This window comes from Malaya genurostris, chromosome 2 (assembly GCF_030247185.1).
Source record: "Malaya genurostris strain Urasoe2022 chromosome 2, Malgen_1.1, whole genome shotgun sequence".
Lineage (NCBI taxonomy): Eukaryota > Metazoa > Arthropoda > Insecta > Diptera > Culicidae > Malaya > Malaya genurostris.
Genome location: NC_080571.1, coordinates 127572437 through 127591164, shown reverse-complemented (window position 1 = coordinate 127591164; position 18728 = coordinate 127572437). Strand labels below are relative to the sequence as shown.

The 18728-nt window shown below is 35.8% G+C and overlaps 3 protein-coding genes across 4 annotated transcripts; 2 read left to right on the top strand and 1 right to left on the bottom strand.

The window, feature by feature from the left end:
* The first annotated feature begins 4946 nt into the window (after positions 1–4946).
* On the top strand, positions 4947–6439 carry LOC131431222 (probable small nuclear ribonucleoprotein G). The gene is made up of 3 exons (XM_058596812.1): positions 4947–5305; positions 5373–5520; positions 6334–6439. Exons 1-3 carry the CDS (start codon positions 5274–5276, stop codon positions 6382–6384), a joined length of 231 nt encoding a protein of 76 aa, XP_058452795.1. The 5' UTR covers positions 4947–5273; the 3' UTR covers positions 6385–6439.
* Positions 6400–8855, bottom strand: LOC131431221 (zinc finger protein 420-like). The gene is made up of 7 exons (XM_058596811.1): positions 8606–8855; positions 8371–8533; positions 8223–8316; positions 7724–8171; positions 7282–7662; positions 6724–7227; positions 6400–6668 (listed from the first exon to the last, which is right to left on the bottom strand). Exons 1-7 carry the CDS (start codon positions 8741–8743, stop codon positions 6480–6482), a joined length of 1917 nt encoding a protein of 638 aa, XP_058452794.1. The 5' UTR covers positions 8744–8855; the 3' UTR covers positions 6400–6479.
* A 6597-nt stretch (positions 8856–15452) lies between these two features.
* Positions 15453–16993, top strand: LOC131432300 (uncharacterized). Of its 2 annotated transcripts, none has more exons than XM_058598496.1 (2): positions 15453–16222; positions 16278–16993. In XM_058598496.1, exons 1-2 carry the CDS (start codon positions 15544–15546, stop codon positions 16964–16966), a joined length of 1368 nt encoding a protein of 455 aa, XP_058454479.1. In that variant the 5' UTR covers positions 15453–15543; the 3' UTR covers positions 16967–16993. The 2 variants fall into 2 exon arrangements, with proteins under 2 accessions (XP_058454479.1, XP_058454478.1); XM_058598495.1 differs by having other exon boundaries at positions 15453–16225.
* Positions 16994–18728: the final 1735 nt, after the last annotated feature.

Here is an 18728-nt window from a genome sequence, read left to right as displayed (position 1 = left end):
ATGCAATGAAAAACGTTATCAGGTAGTACGGTCATTGCCATTTCAATTTTTCTTTGCAAATTAGTTTCTGATATATACACTCAAAATAATAATCATATTATAGTTACGTGAAAAGTTATGTGAATATTTTTCACCCTACTTTTCACGTAGGTTTTAATGGACTGGCATTTAAAAGCTGTTTAATGCATAATCCAGTAAAAGTTACGTGTTTCATAGATAAAATGTAATGTACTGTTCATATCACATTTATCTATCAGTTCATATCAAATTTAGATACCAGAAAATTACTATTTTATATATTGGTTGAAGTCAAAAGGGAGATTCCAGATTTTGATATAAATCTATGACTTGAAAAATGCCATGAAATATAAAACATTTATTTCAGAAAATTGTCATATAATTCCAATGGCTTAAAAAGCAACTAATAACGACGTGGTATCCCAAATCGACAAGCCTCCAGAAATCGTTTATGTTGTCACTGCCATCCAACCGAAGCCGAAGTCGAGATCCAAGAACTCCCACAGCACTACCGATGCAGTTTGAAGTCGCATAACATGGTTCCGCTCCTGCCGAATGTTTGAAGCATTCGGCAGGAGCGGGTAAACTTCCGCACTCACGCAGGCACTCGGTCCAGTTGAACACATGGAAACTTTCATACTGAAATCGACGACACGACCAGACACTCCGAAGAAAAATTGAAATGAAAAGTGTCTGTGAGCGATTTACCGCCAGTTACCAAAAATAGAGCGACCCCTTGATAATGATAAAAATAATCCTCCCGAGCAACACTGTTTAAGTTACCATGAACTAGTTACCAAGGAGCCCCAAAATAAATAAATAAACGAACCAATTCAAAAAATTTCTGAAACTGTCGACTTATAAAAGACTGTGATTGTTCAAATTGCAGATAAAAAAACAATACATATCCTCTAATTATAGTTTGATTTAATATTTGAGTCCACACATTAAAAGAATCACTTCAGGATATCTCCTTGCTTCGGCATTGTGCTCAAAAGAAAATTCGTTATCCTACTTATGTGAGAATGATAAGGTTTCTTTTCAGATTAGTCACTGTTCTAGATAAATTCAAGAAATTTTGCGATGCATGAGGTGGTATCAACTGCCCGTAATAAATTATGATCTGCTTTAATCGAATCATTGGAGTCATATGGAACTAGAATTGATGCATTTGAGTCAGGTATTTAAACAAAAGAAAACTATTGATAAACACAGCAGAACGCAACATTGAAAAGTCTTCAAAGAGTGGTGTGATATTTGAGACTCATGTAACATAACGTAATGTCGCATTGCGTGATGGTTAACACTGTGATGAAAAATAATGGTGCGACAATCAATATGACGATGTCGCAGTTGCAAACTACGGAATTAAAAACGGAGTAGAATTACATTTAAATGAACTCGATTTTCGAAATTTTATTGAATCAACAATCAACAAAAGTATAAACCAACCGAAACATTTATCATTACAGTAGTATCACAGTTTCAATGTGTCAACCAACATTTCCGCCAAATGTACTTTGCATTGGGTGAAAGCTTTGCAGACGAAATCTGCAGATTGTCATCGTCTATGAGCGTCTTAAAACACTACTTGCTTCGGTATTCCGAATGGAATTCTATCCATCGTAGTTGGAAGACTCAACCAATGATCCGTCCCGATGACATCCAGGACAGACACTTTGTGTTCGAAGATCCAAATTTCTAGTTTTATCCAGTGTTGGTGATTGCCGAAAATTTGACAGAAGCTGCTATATTGCTATCTATATTGTATACAACATTTTCAATCCGGTAGAAGATGCTATAAGAACTCGAGTCTCTCAATACATGAACCGCAAGAGAATTTTTCTACATTTCTTCGCTCCACTTCATACTCTGAGTATTTCACGGCCCATGAAAAAATATACAGTCTGATAATGATCGTTGCTGTGTGGAATTTGCCAAGAGAGAATCGCAAGTTGACAATTATCGCAGAAAATCGAATCGATGGTTCATCTTGATGTTTCTCATACTAGGTTGCAATATTTCAAAACCCGTGTGTGGAGCATTCACATACATTTTCATAGACACAACTTATACAAAGGTTATATGCACATAGTTAGAATAAGCGGCAATAGTGAAATGATTCTATCGCAATTATCAACTGCCTGTATAGAATCGGATCTCGAAACGAGAATAAGCGACCGTTTGTTGCTTCAGAAAGGATCTCCACAGCGGCGTGCTAACCTTTGATTCTCAGAAATGTCATCGAGAGAAATTCACTCTCGCACTGGTGTCTATTCTATGTTAAATGAGCCATACCGGGTGTTTGTTGTTGCGATGTTTTCCATTTCTCTTTGATGGCACTGATTGAATCGTGTGAAGAGTGAAGATTGAACGTTCTTTGATACGATAAAAGCCATCCTTGGTTTTATCGTTTCCCATCGAACATGGACAATTAACAAGCTTGTTCATGCTATTCTTCGAAACACATTAACCACTAGCTGCAGTTGACCGGTACAGAAAAGGCTTGTGATCAAACCACAGACTAACAGACAGGACACTCAAATTAGATTCTTCAATCATTTTAACGGTCATTTCGAATATTCCTTTATTTGGGACAGTACTCACATATGTCATGATGGCGCCACCTTACCCTATCAAAAACATCCAGTCTGTCATCTAGACTGTGTTTATTTTTTCATTTACCAACAGAGTTGCCATTCATACAGAATTACCTGTAATGTATTGATTTGTATACCTGCATGCGGATTTCATGCAGGATACAGATTTAATACATAGTGCCAAAACTATATACATAATTGTGCCTACTTCTCATCCTCCAACGCAATACAAAATCGAACCAATATTTACTTGCTTCTGGTCTGCCGCCACTTGATTTCGGGTGAAAACTTACAACACAATAAAAAATAGTCTAGAGGAACAACGTTGAGTCAAATAAATGGTTACCTTCCAACATCGCGAAAAAGTTAAATATATTATCAACGTAATTCAATAATTTATTGTGACGATTTATTTTCAAATATTTTGATGAAATCAGGCATCCCTGCAAGCAGCTGATCCCCACATTATCAGATCCGAATGGATTCCGAATCAATTCCGAATCGGCGAGAAATTTTCATTCGGAATTTCATGTGGAAATCATAATGGATTCCGAATCAATTCCAACTCCAGTGCAACAACCGATTCCGAATGAACCGGTTCGCCTACAACCGGTTGATTCGGAAATCATTCGGAATTGAGTGAGAAGATGCGGACTGAATTGTCAATTCGTCTTCTTCTTCTTCTTTCCTAATTTTGCACGTTTTCGTGCTGGTTTTCAGTTTATTTTCAAACGTAAACATTATATAACTGAATATAAAAAATTAAATCTTAATGTTTTTTGGATATACAGAACTAGTAAATAACCAGTTCTTCTTAGAATCCCAACATAAACTATTGAAATTCGCTGGAAATTAACAAAACGACCTACCTTAGTCAGCATCATCCATTCCTCTAGCTGGAGTAGTAAAATGGCTTAAGTCGCTTAAATTTCACACTAACACATTCATAAAATGAGCGAATATTCAATGACATTTATAATGTCACTGTCAATCAGGTTGATCGAGCAGCCAACTCAGGCGAAAATTCTAGCACTGAACCGATCGAGCACTAAAAAATCATGCAGTCGAGTAAGAATTCATTGCTCATTCCGTCATTTCGATAATGTGGGTCGATGTTGACAAACGAGGGGAAACCAACTAGTAGAAAAACTTGTACATAACAAAAGGGGTGTACAGATAGTAAATAGTTCGCGCAGGACAATATAGGTGGAACTAGTGCATCACGAAAAATTATTTTTATATGAATTTACTCATACTGTCATGTCTGTTAGTCTGTGATCAAACCGACTATCTTTCGAGCAGAACGATTTAGCGTAATACGAGTAGTCTTGTCTCGGTTGATTGTGTAGCAGGTAGTTTACCCTTATTCAAAGATTGTTGATAGAATCCTCCCCAAAGAAATATTTCGCCGAACATTATATAGGGACAGCAGTGCGCATAGCTCCTTGCATCATTCCCATGTTCTCCTCGTTGGTTTGAGCCGAGCTATTAATCTACAACGGGTCTAATTCAGCATTAGGTGGTGTCGTCACAATGTCCGCTACGATCGAAATGTTGCCTCTGACCGAAAAGAATAAAAGTTATTGCAAGAGAAAGTTGGAGATATAAAACATTTACTTGTCTTTGGCTATCAGTATAAAGTGCGTAACCAAGGTAACTGTTATTCCAAGTCAATAATTTATCAACTTGTGATGCCAGTTTCAAATATTTTCATGCGATTTCATTTTGACATTACCAGTTACTGAGGGGTAGTCAAATTTACGATACAGTTTTGGAAGGCGAGTGGCAGGTCGTGTCGTCGCTGGAATGGTCCGGTCGATGGAGTAAAAAATTGTAATTAAATAACTTTTCTCGCAAATATTTACACTACTTACACTTCGAGGGCCACTGTCCGCCATTTTCAAAATCGAGTTTTTCACACTGGAAATTCACGTAGATTGTTTGACGTTTGGTCAATTCACGTAAACCTTATGTGATGACTCTATTCATTTTAGGGGATGTTCATATAACATTCATTTTCGTCACTTAAAATATTTAATTTGACATTTGAAACCATTCTACGTGATTTTTCAAGTGAATCGAACGTGAATTTTTATTTGAGTGTAGGTAAAAATCTGTATATTACAGATAAATCTGTATAAATGGCATCTCTGCCGGCGAAGCGAAAAAAATTGGCATCTGCCAGACAAATCTGGCAACCCGACAACGCTGCTCACAGATTTTGGTGCCGAAATAATTTCTTTGGAAAAAATTACCTGGCAACTCAGAGATGCCAGGTTTGCAGATTTATCTGCTATTCTGCAGATTTTTATGTAGTGCTGCTGACAATTTCTGTTGCAGACTTCTGAAAATCGAGTTTTTCGCTGACTTTCGTCAAAATTGACAGACTTTTAAATGGCCACGCTTTGTTTTTGTTCGCCAAACCAGTTTTGTGTGGCATACCTTATAGAGAAATGAAGCCTGCAGACTTTTTTTTCGCATTTACAGACTTTTGTAGCCCTGCCTGAAGCTATTCAAAATTTTTACCTGGCATCTCTGTTACTAAAAAAGCTAAAGTTATAAAATAAAATTGGTTTAGTGGTTTGGTTTAGGGTTAATATCTTTTCCAGAAAAAAATTGAATACTAGTGACGTTGAAATACAAATCGTACTAATTATGTCGAAAGCACACCCACCAGAATTAAAAAAGTTAGTTTCGGATATTCGATGTTCAATAGGTTATGTGCAAATTGATCTGATGTCTGTTCTCTAATAGGTACATGGACAAGCGTCTGTCTCTAAAGCTAAACGGAGGCCGGGTGGTTTCTGGTATTCTACGTGGATTTGACCCTTTCATGAACGTTGTTGTGGACGAATCGATGGAAGAATGCAAAGATGGAACTCGAAACAATATTGGAATGGTGGTGAGTTATTTTAAAATTTAATTTAATGCTAAACGGACTGTGGGTCATATGCCATTTAAAGCTATTAAGATCGTAAAATGGCCTGTGACGTTAGTGACATAACAAAAGAAAGCATATTGTGCCAGATTTTGTAGATTGTGCTTCCACCTTCCATCTATCTTCCATTCTTTTCGATTTATGCGTACTTGGAAAGCTATAGAATTGAGATATGAGCATTACATTTTATTACCTTCACAATGTCCTAATTTCATGTTGGTACCGATTTGTCTAAGTAAAATTTTCTCAGATGGCCGCATAAACATTAAGTCTAAAGGTCCCACAAAATGTTATAGAGTTTTATCTGGATCCGACTGTCCAAACTTACACGAGAGAATTTCGTTAAACTTCATAGTTGATTATTAAACATTTACAATTTCTTATTTCATGAATCAATCGAATTTTCGTTCAGCTTAATTTCAATTTCTATTGCATAGTGCATACGAAAACAAAAATATTGAGCTTGCAATTAAAAAAAGTAATACTAAATGTATTTCAAACCAAATTAAAAACTTCTCTAGAAAGGTGAATTTTTGAATTCGAAATTCTATTTGAAAGCATTGATGAAAATAACATTGTCTTTATTTTTCGAACAACTAATTGTCTATTAGGAAGTCCACATTTGGTACAGTTTGAATAAAACTCAGCAAAACACCTTCAGCTCCAGTATTTTGTATGCCAACTCATATTGCCTTGGATATATGCATTAATTGATGATAAAATATAATAATAAACTTTTCTGCATTTTTGAATTCAGCGCTTCTTTCTTATTTGCAGGTTATTCGAGGAAACAGCATTATCATGGTAGAAGCATTAGATCGAATATAAAATGATTTACTCTAGACATGCGAATGAGACGAATAAAACAAGTTATTAATATTTACACTTAGTATTATATTTACAGACACATCTAAAATTCGATTTTAGTGTTCTTGTTTCAAATTATTAATTTGTAAATTTAAATCGTTATGAAAACGCGGATGGTTCGATGCGATCGGATTGTATTCTTCATTATTTTCTTCCAATATTGCATCAAATTGATCGGTTTCTTGTAGTTGCTGTTGACTTTGTCGTTCCAATTCATTGTGTAAACGGTTATTTATGTCTTCCAACTAAAAGAAAAAAATCTCCTGTTGAAAACAAAAGAACTTTCCTAGTTAGGCTTACATCTCTTTCCACATCCAGAATCCTCTCATTTGTTTCTAGTATTTTTTTCTCCACATCCGGATCATGTTCAATTTGTTCGACACTCCACGTTTGTTGTTGTTCTTCCAGTTCCCTTCGCTGTGCGACCAATTGTTGCAATCTCGCATGATGCTTTTGGAATAAAACTTGCTGCTCCTGTGCGGTTGGGGTCAGAAACTTGGTAACTCTTCGAATGTTGGCGGCAGAATCGATATTGTGAACTGTTCTTTTGTGGTTGTTCAATTGATAGCACTGTATGAAACCTTCATTGCATATGTCGCATTTATAGCGTTCTCCGGTGTGGCGTCGTACATGAGCTTTAAGATCATTACCTTGGGCGAAACTTTTTGGACAATGCGGACATTGATACGGCTTCAATCCATTGTGAGTTCGACTATGAACCAGCAAATTATATGCTCTGTGAAAACCTTTACCACAAATTGTGCAAAGATGGGCCTTTTCATTCGTGTGATATTTTTCATGGACCTAGGACCAATTTCTTGTTCAATTAATTATTTGACTTGATGTTCGACTACCTACCCTTAAATCTGTAGCCCTGGGAAAAGCTTTTGTGCAGAACTTACACTTGTACGGCTTGATTCCATTGTGACGTCTCATATGAACTAGCAGATAATCGTTGCGCATGAAACTCTGACCACATTCGGAACATAAGAATGTTGTTCCATCTTGATGTTCTCGTTTCATGTGCTGGCGATGATCGTTTTTTTCAGAAAATTTCAAATCGCAGGATTTGCAATTATATACTTTCTCTTCACTGTGAGTCTTTTTGTGCACGTCCAAATACCTTGCTGATGTGAATCCTTTATTGCAAATGTCGCAGAACTCTTGTTTTTTGCTGACAGCTGATTCACTATGCTTTGATTCTACATGTGTTCGCAAATGTTCCGCACGTTTGAAGCTCTGAGACAATAAGATTAGTTAAATAATTATAAAAAAAACAACCTTAAATTATTCAATTCACCTTTTCACACAGTTGACAAGGGAACGGTCTTTCTTGAGAGTGAAATGTTGACTCGTGAATAGACAAGTGATCGCTTCGAGAGAAAGGTTTTAAACAAATTTTACATTTGAAATGCTTTTCTTTGGTATGAGTCAACAAATGACGTCTAAGATGTGTTGCTCTGCTGAACACTTTATCGCAATATTGACACTGTTTATTACAGGACTGATTCTTCACAGAACTTTGAACTGCTTTATTCTTTACTTTATTCCAAAAACTTTCTCGTTCGGCTTCGTTCAAGCCGGGGCTGTACGGGCCATCAATGAATTCTTCGATTTCAGCATTAAGACTGTCGATCGGTTCAACATTTTCCTGTTTGACTACCTCATCGATATTTTCGGATAAATATTCCACATTTTCGAAAACTTCAATCTTGCATGTTCCTTGTTCGAGGATTAAATCGATTTTGCTGAAAACCACGTTCTTTAAAGTGCCTGTATGAATAATTTATAAAAAATACCTTTGGTCTGTTAGAATATCCACTGATTCTGGTAAATATTCAACTTCGACAAGTAATCCCTTTGCGTCTACTTCTTGTATTTGTTTGTAATTCTCTGAAAAAAATATCTGTGAAGCTGCACTAATTTTATCAAGCAAGATATACTCACTATCCGCTTTTTCCGAAGATTCGGCGGCCAAGTTGCACTGAGTTATGAGAGACTGTAAAGTTTGATAAGCAATCTCGCATTGCTGCTTAAATACATATGCATTTCGCACCGAATCAATACATTCGGAACAGATTTTATCTGGTAACCCATCATTTTCCTCGATCTGGTTTATGAAAGATGAGTGTCCTTATGTGAGTTTCAGTTATCGCGCAAATATTTATAGTCAAAAGCTTACCTTCATATCACTGCAAGCAGTAATCATCAAAAATATTTTGCAGTTATGTTTATAGTCATCACAAAAAATACTAGTAGTGCTTTCTGTCTCACGGAGGCAAGTTCGACATGTTCGATCTATATTTAGAGGAATTTCCATTGTTGGACTAAAATAAGTCCAGATAAACCACTAGAAAGGTTTATCCTACGTTTTATAAATAAATAAAACGTATGAAAAATTTGTGCGAGTATGATAAACACCTTGTTGATGTTTTTTAGTACACCCAGAAAAAATACTATAAAAATAAAATAATTCCGGGTAATTTCAATAATTTTTTTGTTAGTGATTATAACAATTCTGATTGGATTCATTAGATGTCTTTTATTAAAAATATAATAAAATTAGGTTTGAACAATCATAATGTAGTTTAAAATAAGTATATTTTGTTTCAATCTTCGGTTTGCACAACTATTTTTTTGTTCGATGGGTAACTAATCGTTTTGGTGATTTAAACAATCAGGATTTTTCTGCGTGCATGCAGTGTTTCCAAATATGTTTCAAACCAATAATAAAAGGATTTACACTCTTACAAGCCGCTACTTAACTTTGGGTCAAAACATACCCAAAATCAAATAAAGTTAAGTACGATTCAGACGGTCCGGCTTCTTTCGTCACCGTCACCGGAACGTCAACGTCCGTCACCGTCATTCTGATTCACACGATCCGGTTTCCTATTCGTGTCCGTCATGTCATTTTCTTACAAGCAGAATTTAAAGAACTTAGAGCAAATTCAGCAGCTGCAAGATTCATATGGGTGGTCTATAATGTAAATGAAACTGAAACAAACGTATCCCCAGCAAGCCGTTTCAGTTTTATTTTTTCGACCAGTTCTACTGTCAAATTTAAAACTGGTATACATTGCCGTTCTATTTTTTCTATATTTGAAACACAGATAAAACGCTGCTGGGGCTGCCAGTTTATTTTGTTATAATTTCTAGATTTAAATTTTAAAACTGACATAAATTATGCATCTAGAACTAGAACACTCCTGAATATGCCCTTAGGGTATATTCAGTAGTGTTCTAGTCCTAGATGCATAATTTATGCCAGTTACAAAATTTAAATCTGAATTTTATAACAAGAAAAACTGGCAGCCCCAGCAGTGTTTTACTGGTGTTTCAAATATACAAAAAATAGAACGGCATCGTAGACCAGTTTTAAATTTGACAGAAGAACTTGTCGAATAAATAAAACTAGAACGGCTTGCTGGGGATACGTTTGTTCCAGTTTCTGCTCTATTATAGATATTCCATATAGAACTTCTAGCTGCTGAATTTGCTCTTAGTTTCGCACAATTTTATTCCACTAATACAAAATCTGGAAGCTTTTGAAGCCAATCGATCTGTTGTTTTCCTACCTTTTAATCGAATAAATAACTTTCAAAATTAACTAGAAAGAGGAAAAACAAAACAGTTCCACTCAACAACGTAACGTACTTTGCAAATCTACTGATAAGTTTAATTACTTATATGTGGTATATTATATTCTGGTTCCGGTGACGGTGACGGAAGAAGCCGGATCGTCTGAATCGTACATTAATCTCCCCAATTTTGTGTAACGAGCGATGACCTCAAAATTTAGGTAAATGTAAGTTTAGTACGAGTGTTATGTTATAACAAAGCACACTATCCGTTTTTAATGATCAGCTCAAAGTTTGAGTAGATAACGACCTAATTTTGAATCAACATTCGCTTTGAAGAGTAATTTCGAATGACTCGGCATTATTTGAACATTTCGTAGACTTATATTTACTTAGACTTAGTATTTATGGAAAAAAATATGGGGAACTCATATAATTTTAATTAGGTTTTAGAAATTTAGGATTTGTTACAAGAACTGTTTAATTGAAAATACTTGTGTCATGATTGCTTTTATAAGATGTTATGTTGACCAATTTCAAGATTCGGAATTTGTTTCGGTTCGTTTGAGGTTACTTTGAACGCTAGAAGAAAAAACAAAAGTAAGTATAAAGCTATTTTTCATAATAATAATATCGCATTTTTGTGGTTCAGATTGTGCAACTGTACGATCCTTAAACTGGAATTTCATAATGTGAGCGATAAATAAAATCATTTACAAATGTTCAACATAACATTTAAAGAAAACACAAGAAAATGTCCTAAGTGCAAATGAGAGTTTCTCTTTGTGTACTTTATCTTTCGATTATTACGGCCCAATCGGTAATCCCTCTCTCTAACTCTTTACACTTAAAGAGAATCTGTCATTTGCACTTGGGACCTTTTCTAATGTTCATCGAGATTTATTCACATGTTGAAATCGGAATTGAAAATTTTCATTGTTTGAAAAAAAATTATAGGTGCTGCAAAAATAACAGTAGAAGGAAATAGTTTTTCTCACATGAAAATGAATTTTTCGCATGAACAGATTATGTAAATAATTTTTCAATGATGCAACAAGTGCAAATTAGACTTCCCTTGTACTTTGAAAGATAAACTTCCAATCATCATCCTCGCATTCAACCGTCTCTAATTATGAAACACAACGTTAGATCGCCCATCAAGTAAAACAAATACAGGGTTGTATGCAAGACACGACCGAGTACTATTAAAAATGAAACAATACTAAAGTTACCATATAATATATACAAAAAAAAAGACGATGGTGGATGCACTAAATTAAAAAACTTGTTCAAGTAACAAATTGGTTTATACACTTAGATCACAGACTAACAGACAGGACACTCAAATTAGGATTTTTTATAATTTTACAGTCATTTCGAATATTCCTGTAGTTGGGACAGTACTCGCATATGTCATGATGGCGCCACGTTACCCTATCGAAAACCTCCATCATCTAGACTGTGTTTATTTTTTTCATTTTCCAAAAGAGTTGCCATTCATTCCGAATTATATGTAATGTACTGATTTGTATTCGTTCATGTCGATTTCATTTAGGATACAGATTTAATACATATTGCCAAAACTAAATACAGAATTGTGCCTACATCTCATCCTTCAACGCAATACAAAATTCATTTTACATCGGGCCCGATAATATTTTTTTTTAACATTATGTGCGAAAAAGTAACTAAAAAGAATAAATATTACAGCTATGTATATACTACAAACCACGGTTTCACGTACTTGAGAAGTCATTCTTCTGAACAACATTGAGAAAAATAAATTGGGACACCTTTTCAAAATTTACTCTCTACAAGAATGAGTAGAAATTAATCGAGAAAATCTCTTGTTATACTTAACCCTACAACATATTTTTTTCTCCATGCTATCGTAAATATGAACAGCGATTTTAAATAGAATTTTCAGTAGTATGAAATAAATACCAACAATTCAAAGGTGTAGTTTTCAATAATATTTGGTTTCAACGAGTATGAAAGAGAAAAATCATGACGCTTGTGTGTCTTTCTCGTTCTCGGACGACAGTTTTGATACAGTGAGTGACATTGCGTTTTCGGGTCGACTAGGTAGGTATAAAATGTAAAAATTAATTATTATTAGTAAATTATTTATTAAAAAACTTTTTGATATTTTCTTCCATTGAAATTATTGTAATTCTTACCGTGTGTACTTCTGCAGACGAACAATGTTGTACTTACTTTCGCCCTGTCTTAATAATTTGTGTGTTAAAATAAGTGTCTCGTGAATTCGTCGTACTCAAGTATAGGTGCATAAGAACTTATAAGAACGATTTAAGATTTTCAGAAGTGTGAAGTTTTATTCGTAGGCACGTCATCTAGTTATGTCACTGACATTGGCAACCCACTTTTTTCTAGAAAATGTATTGTTATTCTACGTGAAGTAGAAGTATTCTACATGTATGTAGTGTTTATTTAAACAAAAAAAGGTAGTTAGAAGCTACCAAAATCATCCAGTAAAACTAGCTCAACGGGATCCATCCACATATTGAAAATGGCTCAACAATTCACCCATGCCTGTCGACTTTGTTGAATGGAATAAATAATACGCGGTTCAATGATCTGTTTCAAAATCCCCAAACGAATGTCCCGAACCCTCGGTCCAGTGCGCTTAAAAATTCATTTTCGAATGAAATTATTTCGATGAAAATGAAATTTCTGACCTTTCACTGTCAGTGTATTCCAAATCATTCAATTGACTTTTGTAGCCATGATCAAATGAGATCCACTGGATTCGTCATTTGAAATTTCGCTTGCTCCGTTTCAAGACCGAATGAACCCACCTGTTTCTCTGTCTCAGCCACCGACAGTAAACAAGTTCGAATGAATAGGCATGCACATCAGCTCGATGACAGAAAATTAGTCCGACCGGTACAATAAACAAAAGGTAACGGTTTCAATTTGAGTTCACCGTTATCGCCAACAAGTGTGAATGAATAATTTTCGAGTTTTTGATGTGCATGTATTCCAAAGTATTAGAAATGAAGATTGAAAGAGAAAGCAACAAATTTTAGTACATTCTGTGATTGACCGTGTTTATCGTTCATTTATTACTTTGAACCATCTGAATATTCACCATTTGATAGGCGCTCTCTCAATCAATTGAAAGAGATGTTTGTTATTTCAAGGGAGAAACTAAGGTCGGTTTAACTGATTTCAAATTGACGTTGCAACGGATGAAGAACAGAATGTTGTCGATTTCAATTGAATGAAATTAAATGAAATTTTACGGCATTGCTATAGTCCCACTAATCCCGCACGATCCCTCCTAAACTTTTCTAACCCTTGTAAATTTGTTCTAAATTTGCTAAACCCTCACAATCCCTCCGGAACTTCTTGAATCCCTGTCAAACTTTTTAACACACTTATTTTTTTCGCTGAATCTTTTGTTCTGATTTGTTCGGGAAATGTGAGAGCTCTTGTTAATATGATGTCTTTGCTCGTCTGGAATTTTATTCGGAATTCAGTATGGTTTTGAAATTGGATTCCGAATCAGATAGAAAAATCGATTCCGAATTCGACTGGGTTGTTGCCTCAGATTCAGAACCAAATTTGGAAATCATACCGTATTCTGAATTAAATTTCAGGCGAGTTGACTGTGATCAAAGACATCATATTAACAAGAAAGCCAGCTCTCACATTTCCCGAACAAATCATTGGCAACATCGTTTTTTGTGAGTATGGTGCCCTCACCCAGTAAATCCGAACATCGGACGCATCGTGCAAGAAAGCTTTTGATTGCGTTTCAAGCTTACAGAGTGTATCGCTAGAACAAAAGAGTGAAGAAATACCAAAGCAGAAAGCGGATGTCTGATATTCAGGGGATGGGATATATCGGGGTTGGATTTACAACACCGAACATAGGGCCAGAGTTTTTCTGGCCCTAAGAGGCGAATGACCTTAAGGTTAAAGCCTCTATGATCGAAACAAAAGAATATATTTCACACCCTATCGGGGAGACGTTGGCTCGAAAATGCCTTGTTTGATGTTCCCTCGCTCTGTTTCTATAGCGATACATAATGTGAACATAAAGCTTTTCCAAGTCAACGCGGTTGATGCAAATGGTGCAGAATTGTCCGATGACGGGCCGATCGAAGCGCTACGATCGGCCCCATATCGTGCTCAATCGGTCCGATAATCGGACCGATGATCGGACTTATGCGGGTCTACAAATTTCACTGGGCAGGCGAGTCCGCATCGAATCTCGTATATGTAGAAGTACACGGAACCGCAAAACAACCTAATTTTAAGTACATTCCATCCAATTTGGGGGTTCCGTTCAATAACCTATTTTTTGGTAGTAGTTAATAACCGCTAGGCGAAATTCTCTGCCGGAAACGGTTGTTGCATTGTTGCCAGACTTTTGCCGGAACTCTGGCAGAATTCCGGCAAGAATGGCTGGCAGACATAGCCAGCTGTCTGGGGGGAAATCTGAGAATTTCGCCTAGCGGTTATTAACGGTTCTTTTCTGTCGGATTCTTGCCATACAAGATTGGCAGAACCGTTTTGAATTGGTTCTACATTTTAAGCTACTTAGTTTTATTTTTTCAATAAAAGATACATATGAAAGGCAATAAGTTAATGCCCTTCATATATATTAATCATGGAAAATGTTATTGCCAATAACATTGCTTTCTCACTACCAAACATTCCCATATTTCAATCTCATTTACCTCGTTTCAAGATTAGTTTTTTGTACGTACATGCGGGATTGACGAATATCAAATGAAGTTGAATAAAAAAAAGAAACAAGAAAAAAGGAGGGAAATTTTGCTGGACAATTTTGACAGCAGCCGGAATGCAGCCAGCCTTCTGACGGTTGCCAGAATTCCTCACAAGCGGGTGGGACAGCGCACCCATACAATTGACATGATATGTTGAATGTGATGCCGCGCGATGGCGTTGCTGAACTGAAGATTGATTTCTCTCCAAGCTGACAGGGTCTGCTGTGATGCTTCAAAGATGGTAAACAGATTCTTATTTGGCAGCTCTGCTATTGAGGTTTCTATGCCCGGTGAAAAATGATGGGCGACCCTACTGAAAAATCGGTGGCCAATACGTTTCCTGATGAAAACAAAACAATATGTAAAAGCGATTCACACGCAGCATCAAGCGACTATCACCTACCTGGAACGATTAAGGAACAACAACATTAATTGTAAGCAATTCATATGAAAGGACACTACGTCAAGTTCACGGAACATTTTAACGTCGGATACGTGAGCAATATTCGGCTAAAAAAATTATTAAAAATAATCTGGACGTCGGCGGAAGTTGATTGGTCGTCTGAATCGTGTTTAATGCATGCGTTTCCTGATGAAAACAAACCAATCTCATTTACATTTGTGGTTGTAAGTGAGCTGTCAGAGAGCCTAATTGTTATGTGTTTTTCGGTTTTTCTTATTATGATGGCATGTTGAGAAACGTCAAAATGAAAGTTTACATTTTTTCTCACAATCTGTGGAACACATTTTAAGCACGTTGATATAGTTGAGTGTTGACAATGAGTGTAAATACTTTTACTAAATATACGAAATACACCATTAAAGAGTTGGAATCATATGTTGCTAATCCGGAGGCATGCATACAAAAAATAGAATGGATCGATTTTGTCGCTGTTCTACCAAAATATCTCGGTAATATTAGCGAAGGTATTAGAGCGTGCTTGTCGAAAAAAATTGGAGCATATGACCGGAAGGTTGACGGGATTATATTATCGTTTAAAAACACTAAGATATTGAATCAACTATCTGCAATTCGATCTAATAGTGCTCAGGTATATGTTAAAGTGAAAACAGAATTGTACGTTTTTCGACCAACTGCTGGTTCTGTTATCGGAGGCACAGTTCAGTATGTTTCCAGTAATTATATCAGTGCAGTCATATACCGGGTGTTCAATGTAACTATTAAGTTGCAAACGCAAAAGTTGCAGAATGTTAAACGAGGCAGCGAGATCAAGTTTGTTGTAAAGTCTTATGATATGAAAAATGATCTTCCTTACATAGAAGGAGAATTGGTAAGACAACACGAAGATATCACTAGCATGAAAACAGATAGTTTGGAAATAGAAATAGACAAACATCAGTTGTCCAATGGTAATGTGAAATTAGAAAGCATTTCTGAAAGCTGTAGTAGTGATCCAGACACGCTTCAACAACGCGATACAGCCAACATAGAAAAAAGTGGTGACTATATTAAATAATAGTAATTTCCTTAATAAAACAGTTCCTTTTTCAGAAAATGATCCAGGTTATAAAATGCAAAAAAATAAGGACTCCAGTAAAAGCAGGAAACGGAAAAAAGAGATAAATGACCCTCTTAAGAATAATAACCTTCAATCTGACATTGACATGAATGAATCAATAAATGCCATTTTAAGAAACTTTGAGATGGATATTCAAAGCACAACAAATTCCCCTTCTAGTTCTTCTAAGAAGCTATTTGAAACAATTATTCCTGAAGCGAATATTTCGACTGATAATAGTAAACTAAAAAAAAAGAAACCAAGCCTCAAAATGGAGCTATTAGAAGCAGAAATACTTAGAAAGTATTCGTCAAGCTATCATGAAGATTCTGCCGGAAATGTCGATGATTCACTAACTCATGCAGACACGAAAGATGGACCAAACTCACCAAGAATAAAAAAGAGGAAGAAAAGCAAAAATCTACGTACGCATGGTAATGAAGATGATTTTGAAACATCAATTATGTCTTCGATCTTGAAATGTGCTACCGAAGCAGGAGCTATAGCGTCAAAACTGTCTTTGAAAAAAGATACAAGAAAATCGGTTCGATTTGATGATACCATAACAGAAGCCTCCTTCAGTGCATTAGATAGTTCAGATTTACTGGATATCTCACAGTTAAAGTCACCTAGGTTATCTTCAACTTTGAATGGTAACGATTGTAAATACCAAACGAGTTAATAAAGTTTTGTTTCGTAAACAATTAAATTTATTTCTCGGCGTTGGTTGATGTACCTTACACTCAATTGGTCAATGGGGAGCGAGAGAGTATACCGAGATCGATCGTTAGTAGTTCTTCGTGGCTTCGTATTGAACTCTGTCTAGAGATGCAACAACTGGAAACTGACATCATTTGACTCGGTATTCAAACGAAAGAATAAACAAGTTGCATTCCTAATTTGATAGCGGATTGGACATGGCGCAACTCTCATATTCTCATGAGTTTTGGCTGAACGGCGGCTCAAACCAATGTGATATAAACCTCATATATAACTCATTGGGCTCAAACTGCATTCCATATCGAGATTTAAGAACGATCGTGAGTTGACTGAATACATTTGTTTTCTGTTTTTTTATCGTGTCATGTCAATTCGAATTGACATCATTTCAACCTTCAAATAAGCTCAAGTTGATCGAATCGTTAATTATTTTCGAGAAGTTTGAGCCGATTACGTCACTTATGCCATTATACTACTGGAACCGAAAGTGACAGCCAGTTGATCTTCAAACTTGATCAATGGCCCAATAGTAGTTTTCAAATGAGCCGAAACTTGTTAAAATCGGTTCAACCATCCCTGGGAAAATTGAATGGAAAGAAAATAACGCGTTTTGTTGGTTACATCACTTATACCATTATATCTCCGGAACTGAAAGTGAAAACCGTTTGATCTTCAAACTTGATCAATGGCCCAATAGTAAATTTCAAACGAGCCTAAGCCTGAGAAAATCGGTTCAGCCATGTCATTGAAAAGTGCACGCACACACACAGACATTTTCCGATCTCGTCGAGCTGAGTCGGTATATACCAATGGTACACTAAGGTCTCTTTTTACACGGGGGTTACGTACCGTGTTGAAAAAATCCGTGTAAAATAAAACCGTGTTAATTGCGGAAACCGTGCAAAAAAAAAACCCGCGTGGAAAATTTGACGTAATAATTCCAAAAACCGTAGATTTGAGTATTTGTTTGTTTTGTTTTTGATAAAATGTAACTGTTTTTTCACAATAAAAACGGAAATCTAAAAATCAGCCCGAGGTTACGAGAAGGTCTAGCCATACTTGATAAAACACATTGGATAACAAATTAAAATTAGAACACTCAAGAAACACGTTGTACGATAAGTAAATTAATATAAAAGGCTCATGCCTTCTGTTTAATGAATTTGGTTTTCAAAAGAACGATAATACGTACAATTTAGAACGTTCGACTAAAGAAGTACTAATAATACCACCCATAAACACTTTCACTACAAATAAAGTTTGAATAAGTTCATTTCAATTCCGGATGCTGCGATGTGTAGTAAACATTAACGATCTTAATAGTCATTTTTTAAAATAAACTGAGTGGGAAGACATGGGTATTGGATGAAGATCCATGCACGAAGCGACCGAATTAAAGGGGAAGAAAAGGTATTACTATGTGTCATGCTGAAGCAACTCATTCCATCGGCGTAAATCATAATACTACTAGAGTTATATCATTCAAATGGGTATAAAATACTGTACTGCTTGACATGATGAAGAGTTGAAGAGATTAGTAAACCCAACTATTTCTTCAACGCTACGAAATTCTCGATGATATCAATGACGATGCTGACATCATACACCACAACTGAGCGGAAGAGACATTGTCGTGTAATTTATGACAGGGATTGAAGATCTAAAGACTGTTTAATCATTTTATGGAACAACAGTCAATGATCTCGTGAATTGTTGAGTGAATG